This window comes from Panthera pardus, unplaced genomic scaffold (genome assembly GCF_024362965.1).
Source record: "Panthera pardus isolate Hobbes unplaced genomic scaffold, ASM2436296v1 HiC_scaffold_11, whole genome shotgun sequence".
NCBI lineage: Eukaryota > Metazoa > Chordata > Mammalia > Carnivora > Felidae > Panthera > Panthera pardus.
The window spans coordinates 38,327,858-38,353,116 of NW_026526666.1; the positions used below are offsets into that span (position 1 = coordinate 38,327,858).

Sequence of the window (25,259 nt, forward strand, 5' to 3'; positions counted from 1 at the left end):
TTTACTAATTTTTTTTTCTAAATTGACATAAAGAGAACAAAAGCAAGCAAGAAAAAGAGACAGACACACAGAGACAGCATGGTATATCGAATATTCATTTGCAAATGCTAAATAAAAAATACAGAGAAATCTGAACCTAACTCCATGCAGGTTTATTTTCAGATATTTTTATATGATCATAATTTGAAAAACTACTATATAAAGATAATTAAGCCAAATGCTATATCCAGGAAATTATTAATTTTAGACTATTTTCTTATTCCCTTCATATTTAAGTGACAAATACATGAACTATACTTACAAAGTTAGCTATTTTTTCCCACGTGTATATCAGATTATATTCCAAAATATCTCTCCCCATCATAAACTATACCCTCTCCTTCCAGGTAGCCACCTGGAGGATTATTCATTGTTCTAATAACGCAGCCACAGCTCAAGCATTTCTGGAATTCTATTCTTCTATTTGCCGTATGAAATGGCAACGCATTCTTTTCAATTATTTTCAGTGACGCCAAACATTCATTTTAAGAATGAGCTGACTGAGACTTGTTAAAATAAATATAAATCATTCAGAAATTAAGTTGATAAAATAATGCTTCAATCTGAGAAGCACCATTATTGTTATAAAACAAGAGGTGGTAATAAACTATTAGATGTGAGGCTCAGAAACTAGCACTTCAGAAACCTCAAATCAATGCTGAGCGTGTCAGTGAAAATTTAAGTTTCCTGAGCAAACGTTTTAATTAGAAAGTACTTAATAGAAGTCCAGAATATATTATTTTTTAACTCACCATTCTAAGTGAAATGCTTTCTTCTTTAAAAGTAATGAATATAAAAAATATTTTCTCCAGTTGCACTATGCATTTACCCCAACTTCTACTAATAGACAATTTGTCATTTTTCTACATGGAGAGACAGGAATAGGGGATAGACACAGACAGCATGTTAAATCAGACATCCATTTGCAAATGCTATTTAAATAAAGAGACAATAAGACATTTTGGTAATGTACAACACTATAGCTAACACTGTTGTATGATATATAGGGAAGTTGCTAAGAGTAAATTCTGAGAGTTCTCATTACAAGAAAAAATTTTTTTTTCTTTTTTCTTTTTACTGAATCTATATGAAAAGACAGGTGTTAGTTGAACCTACTGTGATAATCATTTCACAGTATATGTAAATCAAACCACCAAGCTGTATACCTAAACTTGTAAGTAATATACATCAATTATTTTTCAATAAAACAGAAAAATTAAAGAAATTTGAATGCCAGTATACATATGCACACATATACATCCACATAAACATATACATACACACACATACATAAATATACATGTACATATAAACATATACACATATATAATTAAAAGGCATTTTATGAAGCCTCCCCCAGGAAAGCCATCAACTGTAATATTATAAGCCATAAACTCTTTAATAATAAGTACGAACATATTAACCAAAAAAGTAATAATTTTCAAGTGTGATGTTTAAGTCTATGTAAAATGTCATAATTAAACACCATTATCTATTATAATAATAAAATACCCTTCTTCTTACAGCTACACTAAAATTAAATAATTTTCTGGTTACTAAAAGAAGAAATTCATGAGCCAAGATCATAAGATTTCCTAAATGACTATAGAGATAGTCATTACTCATCATTTTAAGCTGATGCCTTCATAATTACTTATCCTCCAAAGCATTTTCTCAAACTATAGAAAGCAAATGGCAGTATCAGCTAGGTTCATCATTGGATTTCAAGAAAGAAGCTCTATTAGGGAACAGAAATCAACAATTAGCTAACTCAGATGTAGGTTATTACCATCCAGATAATTTAAAGAACTATCAAAATCACAGAAGAACTAAGGCTGCAGTCAGCAACTAGGGTTTGCTACCATTAAATGTGAAAGTATACTTAAACTCAGCTGTTAATCCCAAAGACTCCATTCCTGCATGCTACATTCTATGCATACACCTATACTGTATTTGTTTTTGATATTCACAAACTCATCACACTGTTTTTTGGGTGAGTGTTAGTGAAACTGCTGTACCGTGAATATATATTTAAAACACTGCTTTGGCACTAACACACCTTAAATGCATTCCTCAACTAGTTCAAATATTTTTCTAAGCACCATAGCACTATGAAAAAATATAGAAATAAGTAAAACACTTTCCCTGACCTCAAAGAATTTACTAAAACATATAAAAGAGGTATAGGAAGTGACTCCCTGCCCCCCCAAAAAAAACCCTAAGTGAAAAAAGAAAACTAAAATACCTATGAATTGCTCTAGCCACTTGTGGCTACTTAAATTTAAAACAATTAATATAAAATAAAATAAAAATGTATGTGTTCAGTCTCATTAGCCATAGTTCAAGTGCTCAATAACCACCTGTGGCTGGTAACTGACCCTCCTGGACTGTGCTGCTATATAAATTCAAAGGATTCCTGTCTATATGAGAAAAAAACATCCTAAAGGTACGAACTTTTGAAATGTATCCTAAAGAACAAATAGGCACTGAACAGGTGGAAGCATGGATTTCTTGGCATTGTTTTTAAGAAACACTTGTTAACTAACATAGCTTGGCTGGAGCAGTAAGAGCACTCTGAAGTCAAAGTTCAGGTCCTTGAATTTTATGTTACGCCTTTCAGACTGGGTTTTACTCAGTGACAAACTGGTCAGAGAACTGACATGATTAAAGGAAATAATGCATATATAAGTATGTAAAGACAATGACTAATATACAATACATGTTCAAAAACTGAAAGAAGGGGTAAAAAAGGGGTAGGAGAGGGGCGCCTGGGTGGCGCAGTCGGTTAAGCGTCTGACTTCAGCCAGGTCACGATCTCGCGGTCCGTGAGTTCGAGCCCCGCGTCAGGCTCTGGGCTGATGGCTCGGAGCCTGGAGCCTGTTTCCGATTCTGTGTCTCCCTCTCTCTCTGCCCCTCCCCCGTTCATGCTCTGTCTCTCTCTGTCCCAAAAATAAAATAAAAAACGTTGAAAAAAATATTAAAAAAAAAAAAAAAAGGGGTAGGAGAGAGGAAGACGACAAAGAGGACCACAAAGTTGCTAAGAAGAGAGAACAGAACTGCTGGCTTTTAACTTCATTAACTGTATTAGACTAATATTAAACAGCTATAAGACTCTAGGGAAATGTTATGGTTAAGCCTCAAAGTGGTCTATTGATGCCAGCAAGTGCTTTTTTTTTTTTTTTTTTTGAGAGAGAGAGAGAGAGAGAGGGAGAGAGAGAGAAAGAGATCCTTAAGTAGGCTCTACGCTCATCACGGAGCCTGATGTGGGACTCAATCGGAGAACTGTGAGATCGAGACTCGCAGTCAATTCTTACAAGAATCAAGAATCAGACAATTAACTGACAGCCACCCAGGTGTCCCAGCAAGCGCTTTTCTTACACTTCTCTCCAGCACATAGATTAGTAAGGAACCAAAGTAGCATCCATCACAAACAATCATAAGTTTACGTTGGAAAAGGTGTTCAAAATTATGGTGGGCTCTGACAGCGGGGAGAAAGACTCTGACAGCGGGGAGAAAGGAACTGTGAGTTAAATACTGAGTTGTCTATTCACTGTAGCACAGTGTCAACCATATTGCATGTCCTGGTGCTTACTGGTATATCACATTTCAAATCAATAATTGAGTATCTGATCTGTGTTCAATTGAAATGCATTCCAAAACACAGAAGAGCTAGTCATTCAAATTATTTATTTATATTTCTCTTCTAAAGCAATGTATTTGAAGATGTCAAAAATCATACATAAAGAATTATAAAGCAAACAGACACTGCTTATGAAGGTTTGTTTCTACTGTGACAAATTTATCTTTCATGTTTTACTAACACACATGTCTTAAGACATATTTATATATTTATCAGCATTACAATGAAGTAAATCTTCCCAAAGACCAAAATATTGTTTAAAATTAAACTCAGTTCAATCTTTTTTTTTTCCTTCCGTTTTTAGCAAAACTACTAGAAACATTTGTTTGGACCTTGTCGGAAGGGTTTCAATTTTACATCATTACGTTTTAACTTGACTAATCAGTTGAACAAAAGTACTTTATGTAAAATGATTCTTTTAGTTGCCTTAGCTACAAATCCCTGCAGGATACTATAATTGAAATCTACTCACGTAAGTTAGGAATAATTAGGGCCCCAAATTAAGCCAAACACAAAGTTAATTCAAATAGTCAGCTGCTGTCATTTAAATGGTTATGGAGTTTTATTGTTGCTTAACATTTCTGAATGCTTTTAAATGTACTTTGTTCTTCCAGTCTATATTTAGTATTTTAGTACAAATAGAAATGGGATCAAGAAGCAAAGATTCACCAGCCTGTAGACTAGAGTAACACCTATATCCAATCTTTGTCACTAAAGGTTTTCCACACAATTTTCGCTATCAATTAACAGCACAGTTGAAAGAATGGAGTGACAGCTCTCAAAGACAAGCTTTCTGGTAAATAAAGAGGGATCACAGAATGTACCCTGAGTGCCATTAATGCAGGAAAAGTAAGAGCTTTTGAAAGCTAACAAGGATAGTCTCTATTTGCCTAAACTCTGAAACAAAGCAATGGATTAAATAAGCTTCCTGTTATAAGCAAACAAAAGAGAAAAGATAATGTCTAAACCCCATACCTGCAGGAGGAGTTCTGAAGGCATGCTTTCAACTCTTTCAATAGTGACTGCTAATCAGTGTGAACTGATAAACTAAATATAGTAAAAGTTAAAATTACTCTTGTAATATTTCAGTTTTTCAGTGTTGTGGCAGTAAATCATTCTTAGCAATAGTTTGTACCTCCCAAGAGAAACTGGGATTTTTAAAAAAATAGAGGCCTGTAGGTGTGTAGCTTCTGAAGATCACTGGAAAGTTGCAGAGTTAGCATGACTTAATACTGTTTTTAATCTGCAATGGTAATGTAAAAAAAGCTGAAATACATTATTTTTTTCAATCAGCACCATTTAAGTTAAACAATGTGAAGCAACATATTTTAAAGTATATCTTAAATATTGTTGAGTGACAGCCTCATGAGGCAGGAAAATACACCAATGATCTGAAGCTATATGTCAAGTTCTACAGAAAGAAAAATGGACTGGCAGGAAGTAGACCTTGGCAAAGGGATGATCTCTGCAGACTTTCTTAGTTTCTCCAGCTGTAAACTGAAAAACTTCTATAACTACTAACCTCCAGTTGTGCTTCTAAGTCTATAGTTCTTCAATTCTACCAAAAACTAAAAACAAAAATACTTTGACCTCTAAGATACCTACAGAAAACTCTCTTTGTTTAAAATTTGCTATTTACTTACTTTCTATCCAGCTTTAAAATGCTGAAGAATCTAATAAATTTCATGTAGAAATAAATGTGATTTGTGATCTGTATTATCATAAATCTAAAATAAATCACATCAGTAATCTATCTTTATCTCTGACAGGAAAAGTAAAAGCAGATTATGTCCACTACTAAAAATAAATAAAATCTTTGATTATGCGTAATGCCACAAAGTAGAAAAATCATTAAATAACCTTAAGCAGATAAAACATCTTTAAGCTGTTTTTGATAACCAGTGTACATTCCAGTACTCTCATCCTCTACTCTCTCAGGAGGCTAACACGTCAGGTATTAATGCAAAAGTGAAAATTACAACTCTTAGTTTTTCTAAATATGTGGACTTTGAAAAATTAGGAAAATATAAAGTTTTTCTAAATGGGTTAAGAAAATATACAACTTGGCCTTACATGATTTTATAATATTACTTTAAGTAATAAAGTAATATTGTAGTAAAATGCTATTAAAAATAATGTTTCCATATAACACAGAATGAAAGTAGGACAGATCAGTGGGGAACAGAAGGAAATATTAGGGAGAAAGGGTCAGGCTGCACTGTTGCTCAGGGATTTTTCAAAACAAATCATCAGATAAAAGGTCAATCGAAAGCATATAAAATTGGATTAGAAGCATAACCAAATATAAAAATGTTCAGTAAAGATTCAAGATAGCTCAGTTCCTTTTTTAAATAAAATAAGTTATAAAACTGAAATTGATGTTTTTCTGTATTTCAACTGTGCTGTTAAGGTTAGAAACAAACCCTTTTGCACGGGTAGAAAATCACAGTCATGAAAAATCTGATTTTCTAGACTAAACATTTTTATAACCAAAACTCCTTGATTCAGATGTCCTCTCACAGGCCAGCAACCTCAGCATCACCTGGGAGTTTATTAGAAATGCAGACTCTTGAGGCCTATCCCAGATTACTGAGTCAGAATCTACATTTTAACAAGATCTCCAAGTGATTTACCTGTGCATTAAATTTCGAGTGGGCACTGCTCTACATAAACAAGATTAAAAACATCCAGCACGACTGCCTTAAATTTCATCTTTTCCTGTACACATCTCTTCCTGACTCATCCTCTACCTGAACATACTGCACACTCTACTTTCCTAGATAAGCATTCCTGTCCTTGTACTGGATCCCATTTCTGCCTGGAAACAAACTCAGACATCCAACATATCTACTTAAAACAACAAAAAAAGAAAATCATAAAAAGTGCTTTCCTTAAACACTTCTCTTAAAAACCAAGATTGCTCTCTCCCCACTACCACCAGCAACAACCCCAGCCATCCTTTTTATTGTGTTTGACTAAGTTAAGAAGCCCTGACTCTTTCTTATAAACTTATTATATTGCCTCTAATCAAAAGCTAAATATTAGATGTATCTACCACCTGGTTTAGATTTTAATACTACAAAGAAAAAAAAGAAGAATCGGGAAGGGGAGAGAGAACTAATGATTAATACACACACACACACACACACACACACACCACACACGCGCGCGCGCGCACACACACACACACACACACACACACACACACACACACAGAGATAGCTACAAAACAGTAGTAAGAAGCATTCTATAAATACCCAGCAAAATAAATGAGAATTTTACTTAATCTCTTTTAGATTAAACCCATATGCAAAACAAAACTGTGCTACCCTTGAATCCCTCTATTTTTTCCAGAAAACTTCTTGTGTTTCTTGACACTCTACAATTCCTAAAATTCAAACTTTATTTTTACTATGGGGTATTTTAATTGCTGCTGTCATGCTTTTTTTACTCATCTCTCACAAAATTGTTATCCCTTAAAAATGTAATTTATTAAATAGACTAGGTGCAAAAAAATAAGCAGATAAGAGAACTATTACTGGAATCAGAATAATGACATTTAATCATAGTTCAATCTGTGTAGAAAGAAGTGTTCATTTCTTTTTCTTTTTGAACTTAGTGTCCATTATGCTTTTATATGGGTATGTCTTAATTTTATCTACTTTGTTAGTTAAATTGATTCACACCCAATGACTTAATATTAGTTCACTTAAATTAATTGAGAACTCTCAACTAATAACAAAGTCAACTCCTAATGGCTTAAAAATTTAAATAAAAAATTTAAGTAAAAACACGGAGTTACAGAGAAATGCCAAGTGAATAAATACTTAACCAATATCAAGAAATGGACTTTTAAGCATAAAAATAATGGCAGATCTCACAAAAGAAAATAAATATGCATCAAAAAGTAAGAAAAGAAGAAAAAGAAAAGCAAATGAAGTAAAATATTGATAACTGTTAAATTTGTGATTATTTTGTAAATATTTAAAATTTTCATTAAAAATTAACCAGAACGAAATGAATTATAAGGCAAGCAATTGTTTTTTATAATAAAAATGACAAAGGGATATTATCATAGAGTTTGAAGAATAAGAAAAACTGCACCAACATACAAAAAATTTCACATCATCCAAAACCAGTTTTGAAGATGTCCACATGCCTGATGTAATAATCAAAATTCTAAAATTCTAGTCTCAGGAAATAACCAAATATGAAAGAAAAGATTTAGATAGATATTTACTATAGTTATACTTGAAACAAATTAAGTTCAAATAGCCAATAAGTAGAGACAGGGGATTAAGTCATTTTTGACATATAAATAATAAATTACCATGCTGGTCTTAGAATCCGTTATCTAAACATATAATGACATGGTAATACAGGTTATGATAATATAAATGAAAAACCAGAATAGAAAAGCATATGGACGTGAAGAACCTAATTTTGTTTCATATATCATAATTTTGTTTTATCCATATCAAGAGTGGTGGGAAATAAAACAAAAAAGAAGTGTGCTGTGGTAATATCAAGGTCCTAGAATTATGAGCAATTTTAAATGCTTATTCAACTTCCTAATTTTTTTATCTCTTCTCATGAGAACATATTACATTCAAAATCAGAAGGCGGGGGGAGGGGGGAAGTACTTTTAAGAAAAGAAAAGCCCTCCAAGCAAGAATAATGGCAGACATAAAAGTCAAACTCAGTAGAGTCCCATGCTGATAAGAAGGGATTATAAATGTTGTTTTTGCTTCCTGAAGCTCTGATATGGAATTCCCTTCTCAGTCTTACATTTTAGCCCAGAGATCCCAGGGCCGGGGCTAGGTATTCTCCTGGAATCACTTCTGTCAAGTTGACAAAAGGAGTTCAAGAATAGGGTTGAAAGATGTCATGAGATATTCACTAATCCACATTGATGTCTAATACATGTAGACCGCACGGCTGTCATATGTCATTCTCTGTCATGCAGGAGGTGAAAAGAAAATAAAGAGTACCATAGGGTACCAAGCATATGTTTCAGTAAAACATTCCCTTAGTAATGTGGCAGATAAATCGGTTCTTGGAGACATACCAGTTCTACATTAATACTCAGAAGTGCTCAATCATTTGTATCATCGTATTCTCTAATACCACAAACTAAATATACAGCATATAAAAAAGCGAAAAGGTATATTAATTCAAAGAATGAAGCAAAAGATTCATCAAAACTGAAATTAGTAAGAAGTAATTAACACAATTATTGTTTGGTGAAATTAAGATGCTTTCCATGTTTCCTGTGATTTTCATTAAGCTACTTTTAATAACACTGTTGATTCTTTCAAAACTATAACAATAACTGTGACAAATGCCTACTATGGATATAAAATCAATATTTCAAATATTTACTCTAGTATAGACAAGTTCATAACCTCTTTTAGTAAAGTATTATTTCATAACGACAGATTTATTTACTTAGCATTGGATACAGTCTTTTCTGTCAGAAAACAGGCTTGTAAAAATTAAACAGCCAAGCAATACAATGTTATTGAGGTCTATCGGGTGGCTATTGTGTGAGACACACTGATTTATAACACTTTTCTACCAGGAACAGAACTAGGAGTGCATCAACATAGACTGTGAATCAACAAACCTTTTCTGACACTGGAAAAGAAGCAAAAGAGAATGAAATAGGGTAGAGAGTGGGAAGAAAAGTAGGAAGAAAGTCTCAACAACCAAGCACTGGAATTTAACCTTTAATATATGAAATATGGCATATGTTGACACTGAATATTGATACATACGATGACAAAAGTATATTCTACACTAACTTTACTAAAGATGCCAGTTCCTCTTATTAAGTTTAGTCTTATTTTTTCAATTTTGAGTCATATCCTGAACAAATATACCTTGTTCTTGAATCCTGGTAGTAACACTGTAAGGCATTTGGTTTTTAGAAAATAAGAGGCAGTATTATATAATTTGTAAATGGCATTAATATTTTTATTTTAAAAACAGAATTACATCACTACCTATGCAGAAGAAAGCTGCTGCAGTCAGATTACCTTACACTCATATAATACAATAAAGTATCTTAAGAGCAATATAGTTAGGTACTTTTTCAAGGAGTAAAATCACATTGACCTGCACTAAACATATAAATAAAATCATTATTAAAAAAACAATGCATTGTTTTAAACCACTGTTAATTTACATAACTTGTGAATTTAAAAACTAAGGTTACATTTGAAATGCAGCCAACACAGATATGCTGTACAATTCCTATTAATTTAATGGGAGTTCTCACTCCCATTAAGTTTAATAGGAGTCATACGGCCAAATCTCCACATACCTGGCTGAAAATTTACCTCCTAGCTTTCAACTAATCAAAAATATTCTGAAGTGAACAAAAGTAGTCAATTTTGCTAGACTGGGAAATCCAAAGTCCCTACAGTAAGTCAATTCAGCATTTTCATAGCAATGGCCATGTAGTTATTCCCAACAAGAAAAAGAACAAGGTTATCACAATGAGAAGAGATAAATTGAAGCAAAGGTTTAGGAGCTCTGAAAACATTTACTCTTAACAGAAAATATGTACTGTTTCTTACAATCTGGAGCCAATTTTTCCATTTTTTTTTCCTTCTCAATATACTGTCGAGAGAGAGAGAGAGAGAGAGAAAATCCTTTTTTAGAGCCTAAAATTATGCCCAAGGAGCTTGATCACACGAATAAAAAGCCATATGAGAAGACTAAATAGTAACTCCCAGTAATCAACTGGTTACTACTTCTGAATCACAGTGAATTCATAATTTCTTTTCAAAAACTTTTAAAAAAGTGACTTCATATCCACACCCAAGCACCCCCACGCCTCACCTCAACCACCCACACAAAGACAATATGACAATGGTTAAGAGTGATACTAAGCAACATCAGCACTGTCCCTAAAAGTTGTCAGAAATGCAATGTTTGGGCCCCACTTCAGACCTTCTAGGTGATTCTGATGTTCCTAAGAACCACTATTACACTTTATTCCACACCATACTGTTCTCCATTGATTTTTTTCTCCACCACCACGCTCACCACTGTCTTGACATAGCTTATTCAATTCATATTCAGTCAGCTCAAGCATCATCACTTACAGCTAGAAGCCCTTCCTGGTATATATCCACTCATCCACCTACCCTTCATCCCAATGCTTCTGTGAATATCATCATCATGGCACTTACCACTCTGTTATTACAACAGTTTATTATCCTCTCTCTATTAAGACTATGACTCTCTGTAAAGATTTCCGTTATTTATGTAATGGATATAAAATGAGTACCTATTATAAACCAGGCATTGTTCTAGGCACTTGGGCACATTGATGAAATAAACAAACAAAAATGATTATTGCCCTTGTGATGCTGACACAGTGTGTGTATGAATATAAATTTTATACATTTTTCTTATTATGTGTATGTAAATAAAAGAATGAATGAATAAAGGCCTGAATTATTTTCATCTTTCTTAAGTTTAACCTTGGGATAAAAGCAATTATTCCTTCCAAATTATGGAACAGTCCAAAGGAAATACATACATGCCCAAAATAGTTTTTATTTCATATTTAACCCCTGGATCTACTTTTTTCTGCCACTCAACTAAGCAAAAAGACCCTACAGCCAAACATCATTTTTAGTAAGGTATCACTAATATAAAAGTCATTGTAAAATATGCTTAGAGAATTAAAAGTACAATTAAAATTGGTAAGACGCTATTTCTACAGCAGTATTCTTAAATTTTCTCAATACATGTCAATGAATAGGTGAAGTTATATCTTGCATATCTAGCATTTTCCCAGGCATAATTTTTTTGAAATATGGATAAACAACAATGAAATTTAAGCTAATTAACTAAAATTTTGACTAATGAAATCTAATTAAATACTCACTGCATAAAGAATTCACCCTGAAATCCATTTTACTGACTTTGCTGAAGAACTGCCATTATTTGTAACTTGTCACTTGAGCAAGCCTTCACATGTCTGACTTAGGCTTGCCAGGGCTCCATTATATAGCATAATTTAATTCTCTAGGACACAAAAATTCAATTTACTTTCCTACTTACTGATACATGATTCCACAGTGGTTACTCTGCTTATAAAAATTGGCCAAAAGAATCAAAGCACATCAGTTTCTCAACAAAACTGGTTTTTGAAGGGTTTGAGATTAGTTCTCTAAGAATAAAATCAATTCTAAGAAAAACCTACAGAATATTTTGAAAGTCTGATCTTTTATAATCATTTTTTATTTGGAAATTCTAAACAATTTTCAAAAATACACAGGGGAGAGGAGTCTCTAAGAATAAATACAGCATTGTTCTTATTTCGCAGAAACAAGTAAATTTAATGGGTGAGACTTGATTCTTAAACACTAGTTGACAGAAGACAGAGATAAAGGGAGATAAGCTAATTCTAGCAATTAAACCTTTATATAATTAGGCTTTACCGTGGTAAAACTTAAAAAACAAAAGTGTTTAGTGGTTTGCTTGCTCTTTAATATGTACAGAAAACATGACATATTTATAATGTTCGTCTGAATATAAAACAAATGAGTCCTTGCAAATGTGGAAATTTACCTCTCATACATATAGATGTAAAATAAATCCAAAATTGTTTGGCTTTTAAAATAATATACTAAGGTGAAACACTATTGTAAAGAGGAGGAAAAATAGAAGCCCTGAAAAGGCAGGCCTATATAATACACAGGCTTGTTTTGTTTTAATCTTATTTAGGTACTATTGCTTAAAATCCAGGTCTGGTTTATATTGAAAAGCCAGAAGACAAGCAAAAGCAGGCTAAATACTGGAATGGCAATCATGGGTCCTCCGGCAAGCTTTTTCCTGCCTACTGCAGACCTCCACTGGACAGCTGCACTCAGGTTACTTCCCCTCCTAGGCCCCCGTAGGTACTTGAGGTTTCCAGCCCTGCACAATACCATGAGCTCCTCAAGAGCCTGAACTGTGCCTCCTGCACTGCAGAATCTTAAGCACCTGGCTCAATTTAGTCACTCAATGAATGAGAAAGAAAGGAAGAAACCATCTAGGAAACTCTACCTGAGTTTTATCTGTAAGAATCCGGAAACCAATACAAAAAGCGCTCATCTCTGTGAGATTTGAAAAGGGCTCTGAAGAAACTTAATGGCTGAATGGTTAAATTTATAACTCCTTTCCTGCGTTCTCATACCTAACTTTGATTGGGTTTCTCTATAGGTGTTCACAGAATATTATCTGCTTTCTGGCAATAAAGGACTATCATGTCATGTAAAACTTTTCTAAGACAAAACCATGTGATGCTGGATCAGTACTCTAACAGTGTGCATTAAGTGCGTGTACTGTCACAGCTAGCAGTGTGGGCTCCTCCTAAGTTCTTTTTACCCGTAGGAGGGAACTGCTTCAAAAGCAACACCCCCTGGCCTGATGCGCCAAAAATGAAATTTCTCTTAACGGCAGATATGAATCTTGACCTGATAGGTGACACTAGAAATAAAACTGCAGTATCTCATGAAAAAGTCTCTCTCTGCTAGCCCCCCTGCTGAGTTAAGCTACTGTGCCAGCAAAGTGGTCTCTATCTTGATTGGAAAAATTTTCATTATGTGGACTAATGAGCCATTGGTCCACACCTGGAATCTTTTTTAAACGTATAAAAACATTCAAACATAGCAGCAGGAATTCAGTTAGTGCACCCCCCCACCCCGAAAAAAAAAAAACGATGTAAAATTATGGACTATATACACAAGATTTTCATTAACAATCCAAGCCAGAGATTCACATTATTAAACTCATTTTCTGCTTGTTGTCTATCATGACAGTACTATTCACTCAGACATACTACATTTTACTGTTAGATTTGATGTATCCTTCAAAAAAAAAAAAAAGATTTGATGTATCTTTCAATTCTGATGCACAGAGCAGTATCTTCTAAAAACAGAATCTTAACCCTGTTGTAACTTCTGAGTGTGACTTAAATCCAAGTGAACATTAACTACTTTCTGAATATAGAATTTATTTTAAAATATTTCTAAATTTGTTATTTATTTGAATTATATTATTAAGTTATGTCAACAGACTGAAAGTAGGGGACTGGGAGGGCAAGAAGAAAATGATGAAACATAATTTTGGAACAAGTAATTCAAATAAAATTCTTTCAGCAAAATTAAATTAACACTTTGAAGCTCATCACAAAGATGTTGGAAAAATAAGCTTCTACTAGTTCACACCATGCCTCTTTTTCTCCACCCATCGTTTTGTTAGTAGGTATGAAGTGAATCACTTAAAAGTACATATAAACCAATTTTTAAATTCTAAAATATTTTCTTCAATGATATTTAATTGGGACAAATAAAATCTATGCATGTCTCAGGGATTTTGTACTCTTCACAGATTTTACAAGATTAATCTATTTTCACGCTGAATATATAACTGCCACTACTAAATAGCTATAAAATTAACATATCTTAGCTCTATATTAACTTCTGACCTGCTCTGTAAAAAGCACCTGAAAGGGTGTTATTTTCACATGAAAATAGTATGTAAGACTAAAGAAATAATGGATACCAGGAAATCCATATAGTAATTAATAAATGATGGTTCTGATTAATTGAGCCTCAAAAATATATTTACTTCTTTAAAAATCAGGTCCATCTTCAAAAAGATATAAATAAAATTCAAAATGAAGCACTACAAAAAATGCATATTCCAGAAGATATGAAAAAAAAATTAAGAGTTTTAGACCTAAACTATAACTCTACTCAAGAAGCAAACAAAACATGAAGTGCAAAAGTTGACACAAAATACTTTCTATTTTACTGGCATAAATTTAGTCAGTGTAAAGTATATACCAAAGCAAAGCTTTCATTTTCTCAGGATTATTTACAATAATATTATACAAATGTAAGTGAAATATAAATTCAGACTACTAGCACTAGTTCTGGACTACAACTGTGTGTAATGAAAATAATTCAACTAACAAAAAAAAGAATTTGACTTTCGGGAAATCTTTTTAACAGCTACTTTTTAAAATAATAAACCTCATTCTAGCCACTTCCATGTAGAGAAGATTGCATAGTTTAAATTAAGTTCGCCCAGATTTAAAAAATAAAATTTAAATTGCATCTTACCTTCTGTATTCGGTAAGAAGCTGATTATAATGACAAACCACAGACTTCGCATTCTGCAACCAGAAGACACCATTATTGATCCCTTTAAATATTTTCTTTGTATTCCTTAATGAATCTAGTTATAAATGCCCAGCTTCATCGAACCCAGCAGTCTGCATCATTGATCGTCATATCTGAAAAACAAACAAATCCATCATTTACTCTTATGGTCCTGCTACGTCACAAAAAATAAATGCAAAAATAATAACAGCCAGCAACTCTCTGTCTCTCCCTCCCGTCTCCTCCTAATTATAAAAAGATAAATGGTATATATTTTGATTCTATATCCAATATGGGAGCTGCTCCTACATACTGGATATCTGAGCTTTACATAAAGAAAATGATCAAAGCTCAAAAAATCATTTATAGATAACCATGACATATGAATTCATAGAATAGTTATGTAAATCCCTAATGACCATTTTTCTCCGAAAAGCTTAGGAAGTCCTTCTAGAAAAATACACCTGTCTCCTTTGCCACATATCAGTCTTTTTATCAAATTACTAGCTTTAGCATATAAGCCTCTAATAAAATGTTATCAATACATAAATGTTTTTGTGTTTACTGATAACAGCAATATTATCTACTATTTTATCCTGTTATATTGTGGGTCAGATTAAAGATATAATTAAGCAGTTTATTTTTCTATACAAGGATGTACAATTTTTAACACATGGGTGTACATTAATTTATATAATAATGGCATTCCAGAACCACATTCTTAAACACCACATATCAAATTGCTATAGCTATTCACACAGGGACTAGTTTAATAAACAGTCTCTTAACTATTTCAATGTTTTAGATTTTCATATGTATTTTTTATAGCACAATATATCTTAGTAAGATTAAACCTATATCCTTGACTAGGTTGGTCCATCCACTGGGACCCAAATAAAAACCTCAAGACCATGATGATTTTATCTCCAAGGTTGTCGCACATTTTTCTTTAAATGGGACCTGGAACCAAGTCTAATTCTGACTGGCCTTTAGAATCCAGTTCTTCAACTGGAAAGAATACAAAAACTTAAGGTGCATGACTTAATCAGTATTTCTCAGTTCCTAGGATCACATGAGACCAGGTTATTTGCTAATAGGTTCTACTGAAGTATTTCGCTTCTTTCTAGGGTAGCAAGAGGAATCAGAGTAAATACTAGCCTGACAATACACATAGAATGCAGACAGTTCTCAAATACATCCGGTCTCCTGGTCTTGCCTTGAGGGTGGAAAAATTACAAAATTTATTCTTTTAAAGAGATATCTTAACAGTTTCTTCATATTAACTTCCTGTAACTTTCTTCTAAGTAATACTCATACAAATTTTCTCAATCTACCCTTAATCTGCTGCAGATAAAGAGTTTTTAAAAGTGGAGTAGCGTAGTAAGGGGAATATCCCTTATTCTGAAGTTGTATCTATAAAAAAATAAGTCTTACATAATTTAGATGCTGACACTAAAGCATAAAGAAAATTTAGAAAACAAATTTTCCTAGATAACAATGGAGTTCTCTTTCACATTATCTAAGCTACTCTGCATTTGCTACACATTTTACATATCATATGTGGTTCTATTAGCAGTTTACTATATTTGACTATCAGTTCACTATATTCTATTATCAGTTCACTATGATATAACTTCAATGCAAAAGCAGCCATATTCTAAATAGTTGGGAATACTTATCACACTACAAAGTCACTACCTTGCATTACCAATAACCACAACAAAAAGAATGTAAAAAATTAATCTGAAGCTCTTATCTAGTATTTAAATATAAAGATCCATAAAATCACAGATGAAATTAGCAAGGTATTTCCATAATACCTTTTGCATAGCATTGTTTGTGTAGCATTTTGTTTTATCATGCCTACGATTTCAGAGATAAAACTGCTTCCCTATACATCCCTCCATGACCCAGAAGAGCCCAATTTTTTACCTCTCTATGAAACTACTGAAGACATTTAGGTATCATGACAAAGGGGGTCAGAAATGGTATTACCCAGTTCTGAGAACACTTCAGATGATTGTCTGTCCAAAGAAATAAGACAAAAACAAAGTAAAGAGCAAACTTCCTCTCCTGAATGCCAAAATATAAAAAGAAGAATGACATATCAAAAATTAATCTGCTGCGGAAACATGGCACACAACTGTGTAGAAGTGGCTATCTCTCTACTCTTTTTTCACACAGAACTCCCAAAGACTATTCAAAAGACAAAACCAAAAGTAAACGTGTGGTTTACAACTGCTGTGGCAAAGTACCTGCCTTAAAACTGCAAGCTATTTTATACAAAGCATAAAGAGAAGTCAGAAAATTTCATGGCCCGTCACACTGGAAAGGCGAATCAAGGAACAATTTCTTATATCCTCCATATTGTTCAATGATCTGATCAAGCAATTAGAATGATTTTAATGTGTGGATGAGACACATTAATTAGTACAAGTAAAATGAAGTCAGCCTCTGGAATGCTCCTGATTTGAGCAAAAAGAACTCTAGCTGTCCAAGTTCTGCTTGTAATGAGCATTTTCATTTCAATGACATGCATACAGGCTGCTTGCCCACAAGCACAACTCTTGAACACATTTCCACTTTCTTAAAGCGATCCAAGATTAGTCTGTCTTCGGTCATCTGCTATTTGAAAGAGCCCTTGTTTGTGGGAAGAAAGGGAAGGAAGAAATCAGAGACTGATGACTGCCTTGTAGGAAACAGCTGCCAAGATAGGAAAACCTCTGTTAGTAAGGGGAGAACGAGGAGGAAACCGCACAAGCAAGACCTCTTTTGTGGTCTTTGGCCAGGACAGATATTTCATGAACAGATTTTAACGATACTAAAATTTCAGCGTATTCTTAAGGTTTGAACGTGAAACACAATTTTAAGGTTTGAGAATGTGAAACACAATTCTAAAATTACACTGTAGTCAATTATGAGGCTTAGTATAAATGACTATTTCTAACAAACAGAAACCAGTTCTGGAATGCAATAAAATCATAGCTTCCTTTATGCAAATAAAGCTTATGTCCATCTGTCTGTGCAATAAGCAAAAACAGAATTAAATTCTTTTTCATTCTATAAGCTACATCCAATCACTTTCCATCAAATAAAATCATTTACAAAAATTCAAGCTTTAAACGCAATTTTGAAAACTAAGTCAAAAGATTTTACTGCTGTGATCCAAATTAAAAACAACCTTCCATTAAAAAAAGTTAATGAAATTTGAAATACTTAACAAACCACAATCAGTTAAGGGTAGAATGAATAAATAATCAAACATGGTGAAACTAATCTTAGGAAAAGCATTGCTCCTCATCAAAGTGGAGGCATAGGACATTCACAGGCATAAATGTAGCTAACAGACCCCTCCCTTCAAACTTCTTTTAACTACCTGCAAAATGAAGCTCAGTAAAACCTTCTAATGCAAAACAAAAACAAGGAACAAAATCAGAAGAAAGCTATTAAATTTCCTTTCAGAGAACAGAAAGATTAAGTAATTCTCCATATTAATAACCAGTTTTTCTTGGGATGCCTGGGTGGCTCACTCAGTTAAGCGTCTGACATCGGCTCAGGTCATGATCTCACGGTTTGTGAGTTCGAGCCCTGCATTGGGCTCTGTGCTGACACCTCAGAGCCCAGAGCCTGCTTCAGATTCTGTGTCTCCCTCTCTCTCTCTGCCCCTTCCCGGCTCACACTGTGTGTGTGTGTCTCTCTCTTTCTCTCTCTTAAAAATAATAAACATTAAAAAAATAATAACTAGTTTGTCCTTAGATTTTAGAAAACATTTTTCCAAGAACTCTGGTGAGGAATTGTGACTATAAAGGCAGCTCAAACTCCTCATAAAGCTAAGTAATGGTTCATTTCTTAATAAAACCCGAAACAGGGTAAACTATGATTTTTATGACCAAGATTTTTAAATATCCAACCCACTTCTAATGTACAATCTTGTTCTTACCCTTCAAATAAGAAGATTCAAACAATTTCATCCTAGTCCTATTGCTACCAAACCTAAGATTTTTTTTTAAGATCTACATGTCCTCCTACTCTGTCATGTAAAAAGTCAATTAAAGCATCATTACTACTAACTCTTCCAAAGCCATACAAATGACTTCAGGAATATGCCTCAGCATTGTTTATATTCCAATACTCCTCAATGTTTTATACACTACTTACTTATACACTACTTAAGTAAGTAAGGTGCTCTCTTTAAAACAGTAACCTGCTGGGGCACCTGGGTGGCTCAGTCGGTTAAGCGTCCGACTTCAGCTCAGGTCATGATCTTGTGGTCTGTGAGTTCGAGCCCCACGTCAGGCTGTGTGCTGACCGCTCAGAGCCTGGAGCCTGTTTCAGATTCTGTGTCTCCCTCTCTCTCTGACCCTCCCCCGTTCATGCTCTGTCTCAAAAATAAATAAACATTAAAAACAATTTTTTTAAACAGTAACCTTATATTTATTAGCTGCATGAAACATCCCAGGCTTTAAACTGTCAACAAAATTAGGAAAATACTACTAATCAGTTTTAATATTCAGGTATTTACGTTATAGTACCAGGAAGTAACATTTAACCTCGTATGTGATGATGCCTGTCTGGCAAAAACAGAAACAGTTTGTTTATGACTATCAGTGAAATAAGACGATTAATAAGAGAAAAAGATAATTTCAAATTTTCAAAAACTGGTTAACTAATAAGGTTGATATTGTATTAAGAGTAAAGGCAATATAAAGATTCGTATCTTAAGCTTTGTCTTTGATTTCCATTCACGGACACTGAAGTATGGAGACCACTGGATGCTACACCCCAAACAACTAAAAGCAAGAGGAGAACAGGGAAAGAAAAACACCATCTAAGCATGAGACCTACCAAAGTCACCCATCCTCGTTATTATGCACTAATGCTGTATACAATGAAACCTTAATGCTTCATTCCACGCACTAAATGTATGTCGGTGCTAAATGAAAGCCAAAGGAAGCTATACAAAATCCGTCTTTCTAATCTTATTTGTGCTATAAAATTATAATAATTATGGAACAGAATTTACGAGCAAAAGAGAGCTGTTCTTCTATATTTAGCCAAAACAAACAAAACAACAACAAAAAAGGATAATACTAACCCCACTGTGCCCCCGTGCAAAGGCTTAGAAGATGAAAAATAAAACACCGTTTCATTTCAATTTAAACCTCATTCAGGGTGTTCACTTTCTAGAAATATCTTATGCGCAATCCTGACAGGCCAGAATTCCCCCTTCTTGTTAACACCGGACAAAACATCGACACTCTTGGGAGTTTTCTTTCAGTAAGTTGTCTAAGTAAACCCTCGCTATTGCTAATCGGTGAGCTTATTTTAGCTCTAGACATTCAACGTTCTTTTGCGTTGAAGTTTATTTTCCTTCCCTTCACAGAGATTGTTTGGGGCTGGGAATGCTGACAGAGATCCTAAAACCACGCGGCCCATCACTGGTCACCACCCTCTTTCTCCATTTCATTTCTGTGGACACTGAAATCAAGCCCGGAGTACTTTAATTAAACTATTTCTGCCAAAGTCCCCTTAACATGCATCTCTGGTCTTACCCTTTACTGAAACTTCTGCACTGTGAAGAAATAAATTCTTCTAAGAGAGGTCTTAGAGTAGAAAGGAGAAGAGTTCGGGAATGCTCCTAGTAAATTACATCAGCAATCCGCTAGAACATCGACGAGCCATGCTGAGCATGCAAAAAAGGCCTTTAACTGTGGGCGCTGGAGACACAGCGCGGGGCAGTCCGCCATTCTCTTCATTAAAATCCTTCCAGTTGAAATAATAAAAACAAATTGCTGTCATTCTCAAACCAATGTAGGGGCCATTTTATGACTGAACATAAACTTGCAAATTGAGTCTCAAAAGAAAAAAAAAAAAAACACGAAGTACATGCCCCGTTCAAAGTATTACCATACAGATCATAAAAAGTTGATGGCTTCCCCAACTTTTCTACCAAAAAAAAACCCTCATAAATATGGTTTTTTTAAACATTTTGTATATAGTGTTAAGTTATAATCCACCTACAATACGAGAAGTTAGCTTTTTCCCCATTTGGGGGAAAGGGAAAGCTATTTTTTTTCAAGTTTATTTATTTTTGAGAGAGACAGAGAGAGCATCGAGCTGGGGAGGGGGCAGAGACAGGGAGAGAGAGACAGAATTCCAAGCAGGCCCCACGCTGACAGGCTGACAGGGCCAGAGGAGGGGCTCTATCTCACCAACAGTGAAATCATGACTTGAGCCAAAATTAAGAGTCTGACGCTCAACCAACTGAGCCACCCAGGCGCTCTGGGAAAGCTATTTTTAAATGGCGGCAGTCTCCAACTTTAAGACATTTCCTTATAACTTTTAACTTCTAGTAGTCTAGAATTCTGATGCAAGTTTTTTAGTGAAATACAAATTATGGGTACTGCAACTGGAAATTATTTCTTGAGTGCATACTATGTATGAAAGAAACACTCTATTAGACAGGTGTCACTAATCTTTTATTAGGTCACTATTATAAAGATCAGAAATCTGATCTTCATAGTTGAAGTTATTCAGCTAGCAAGTGGCAGAGCTTGAATTTTTTTTTAATTCCTTTTTCTTTTTTGATGTTATTTTTCCATTTTGAGAGAGAGAGAAAGTGCACACATGAGCAGGGGAGGGGCAGACAGAGGGGGCAAGAGAATCCCAAGCAGGCTCTACACTATCAGTGCAGAGCCCGATGTGGGGCTCAAACTCACAAACCATGGGATCATGACCTGAGCCAAAACCAAGAGTCTATGCTTAAGAGACCCTCACCCCTGGGAGATTACATTCTATTTCAAAAATAACCCTTTCTAATAAAAAGCTATACTTGCCTGGCACACAATTAGGCATAAACAGTTTACCTATATGACTTCAAGAAATCTTCACAACAACTTGAGGAAATATATATTATTATCTCCATTTTGCCTTGAAATGAGAATACTTAACCTGTTTTTAAAGACAGTAAGTCAATACCACTGTTGGGATATAAACCCATATTTATAAAACCAGTGTTGGCAATAAACCAATTATTGCCACTAATTAAGAAGTTCAGAAAACTTACTTTATGTTTTATTACCTTTCCCTTTAAAAAAATGGAAATATAACAAAAGCATTTTGGGACTGTAAAAATGACAAAATACCAAGAGAATAATGAGCTGATTTTCAAAATGTTTACATTAGTAAAACTAACATCCCTTAGGTAATGATAGCTAAAATTTAACTTAATTTTTAGTATTTCCAGTCAAGCTATCTTAATTTCATTCATTTACGGTGCTATTTAAAATAAAAAATTATTCTAAACTGATAATTCTTAACAGCCAAAATACCAGAGAAGTCACTTGTAAGTTAAAACAATAAATTTAAGTATTTCTTCCAATTATAATTAACAATGAATCTTAAATAGTCCTGGAAAGAATGTTTTCACATTAACATCTATAATACTATAGACTAATCATTCATTGTTCAGGCAAATAGAAAAGAAAAAAATCCATTGTTGCTCATGAGATTCAATCTTATGTTTGGCTCACTGCACTGGATCCTTTGTTCATAAATCATTGTTACTAGTCATTCCCTGGATCAATATTCAGATTCCCTCTTGGTCTATATATACAACCACTAAATGAAATAATAATGACCCAGGATCTGTCGTATATTAGATCATCAATATCATCAGAGGTTTCTTAGAGATAATTAGGTAGTCTGAGTAAAATATGTCGTTATCTTAAAAATAAATATGAAAAATTACTATAAATACACAGTTAAGAAGCGGAAGAAAATTTTGTGAAGTATACAGCACAGAGCATTTTATAATCAATAAATGACACAACTCATTTACAAGCTATGTCAATATATACAGTATCATCTAAACTTGCAATTTTTACTTCTAAAATAGATAATATTAACACTATAAATGCATGTCTGTCAATTTGTCAATGAATATCTAGTGATTACAGACTAGATATTTTTGATATTGAGTACTGAAAGAAGTGCTACTTATTTGTTAATTATTTTCTCCTTATATATTATTAATTGAATTATAATTATAATATAGATTAAGATATGGTTGCTACCTTCAAAAAGTTAATAATCTTCTTAGGAGAATTAAAAATAGAAGAAAATAGTGCACCTGACTGGCTCAGTTGAAATAGCATGTGACTCTTGATCTCAGGGTCATGAGTTCGAGCACAACATTGGTTGTAGAGATTACTTAAATATTTTTTTAAAAATAGAAGAAAATGACTAAGACCCAAAATATGCACTAATAATTGCTACACTCCCCCAAAACTCAATGGTATTAAGTGTATTTCTTACCAAAATAATGAGAGAAAAGGTAAATAAAAGCAGTTTCCGGACCTGTGTTTCCCTTGAGATATGTACCTAGATCGACCAGCAGCATCTGGATGGAGAGTCCAAAATTGAGATCAGGAGCACATTCTGAAATCCTATCTTCACCTACCACTGCAAGGGTTGGGACAATTCACAAATATGTAGTCCTCAAGTTCAGCAACTTGAGCGGAGGAAGGCACAATGAATCTACTATTTCATCATTTCCCCAATTATTCCAATTATATGTTTACGGTCCTGATTCCATCTTAAGTAATCTTGAAGAAGATTTTTAGGAGCTACTGCAACACGTTTCACTAAGGGCTTGTCCTTTCTACCAAAACATGTCTCACCAATTATTCTAATAATTCACATTAAAAAAAATTACATCTAGGGGCGCCTGGGTGGCTCAGTTGGTTAAGCGTCTGACTTTGGCTCAGGTCATGATCTCACCTTTCATGGGTTCGAGCCCCACGTCGGGCTCTGTGGCTGACAGCTCAGAGCCTGGAGCCTGCCTCGGATTCTGTGTTTCCCTCTCTCTCTCTGCCCTTCCCCCACTCTCTCTCTCTCTCTCTCAAAAATAAGCATTAAAAAATTAAAAAAAACACCTAAAGGAGTTGCTATTTCAGAAAAACATTTTTGAAACCCATTTATACATTATTACATTGGCAATCATAATAGTAATAACCTGAGACTTATGCAGCTCACATATTTCACACTCTGACTTCATGGGAAAACTACACATGATCTAAAAACAAGATGACATCAGGGATTTCTTCCAAAAAGAGCAAGTTCTTGTGCCTTAGCCAGGGTTGCTTTCCATCAAGCCCTATATTCTAAACCATATCAATCTACGTCTCTAAGCAAAACGGATGATAACTGCATTTTATTGTGTTATAAAGAAAAGGAATATATCAATTATTTCTGAAGGTAAATTAATGAACAACATTAGAAATAAACTTGTAGTCTAAGTGAAAGAACTGAACCGACTCCTACTTCTGTTCTTAGATTCTGCATGGTTGGTATGGTTGACTCCTCTAGAAAGCATTAGGAGACTTAGGTGGGAAAGCAAGAGAAACAATCATGGACAAACTATTAAGAAATAGTAATGGACTGAGTTATTCTGAATGGTTGTTAAATATAAAAAAAAATAGCAAAACCTTTATTAAGAAATTAAAATAGATCAAGTTTTATGTGTTAGTGCTTTTTTGACTACTCAATCATGGAGTGGGGGTTTACAAAAGGTGGTTTTTAGAAACTTTAAAGTATAATTTTATGGCCTCTATTAAAATTTCAAATAATATTAAAGTGGTAAGAAAAGAATGATGCTTAGTAAGAAATGTAGGGTATAAAAAGCTGAGAAAAACTGAGTAGAAGCTTGAATTGTTTGCCAAGACTCTGATTTGGTAAAACACTAATGTATTTTTGTAATATTTCAACATTTAAAAACTTTTTCCAATTCAGAGAACTTTGAGGAAAATACATCCGTTGTTGCTGGGCCGTATATACAGAAAAGCAAAAAGCTGTACTTAGTAACTACCACTGATAATAACTAGTGAGTGAGTTCAAATCTTGTAAGCTAAATATTATCAATAATATTCCATTATGTATGGAAAGACTACAAGTAAGGGATTGTGTAGACCGATGTTACAGAGCAGAGATCAGAAAACTTTGTCTATAAATGACCAAACAGAAAATATGTTAGGCTTTAAGGACCCATAGGCTCTGCCATTGTAGCATGAAACCTGCCACAGACAATGAGTAATGAATGAGCATGGCTGTGCGCCAATAAACTTTACTACAAAAACCAGACAGCCAGCTACAGTTTGCCAACGCCAGCTATGGATGAACTGGCACAGGATGAAGATAACTAAATACAGTTCAGTCAAGTAATGAACTGACCAATAACTACCAATGTCTGCCAAAATAATCAAACCAATTTTAGTCTGTTATTTTACGAAATTAATTTAAATGTTAATGTAAAGGTAAATTAACCCTGCTGGAATGGGAAAAATAGAACAAAGCAACATTATACTGACCAAAACAAATTAGTATTTCACTGTGTGCGTATAACAAAGCCATAT

General features: G+C 33.9%; 1 protein-coding gene across 29 annotated transcripts in view; it reads right to left on the reverse strand.

Annotated features, from left to right (window-relative positions):
• The window catches only part of ADGRL2 (adhesion G protein-coupled receptor L2), a 621,134-nt gene that overhangs the window by 137,685 nt on the left and 458,190 nt on the right, over positions 1–25,259 (reverse strand). For all 29 annotated transcript variants that reach the window (XM_053893337.1, XM_053893361.1, XM_053893366.1 and 26 more), the window contains one exon: positions 14,809–14,981. In XM_053893337.1, coding sequence (XP_053749312.1) covers positions 14,809–14,881 — 73 coding nt within the window. In that variant the 5' untranslated portion in view covers positions 14,882–14,981. The remainder of the gene's footprint in view (positions 1–14,808; positions 14,982–25,259) is intronic.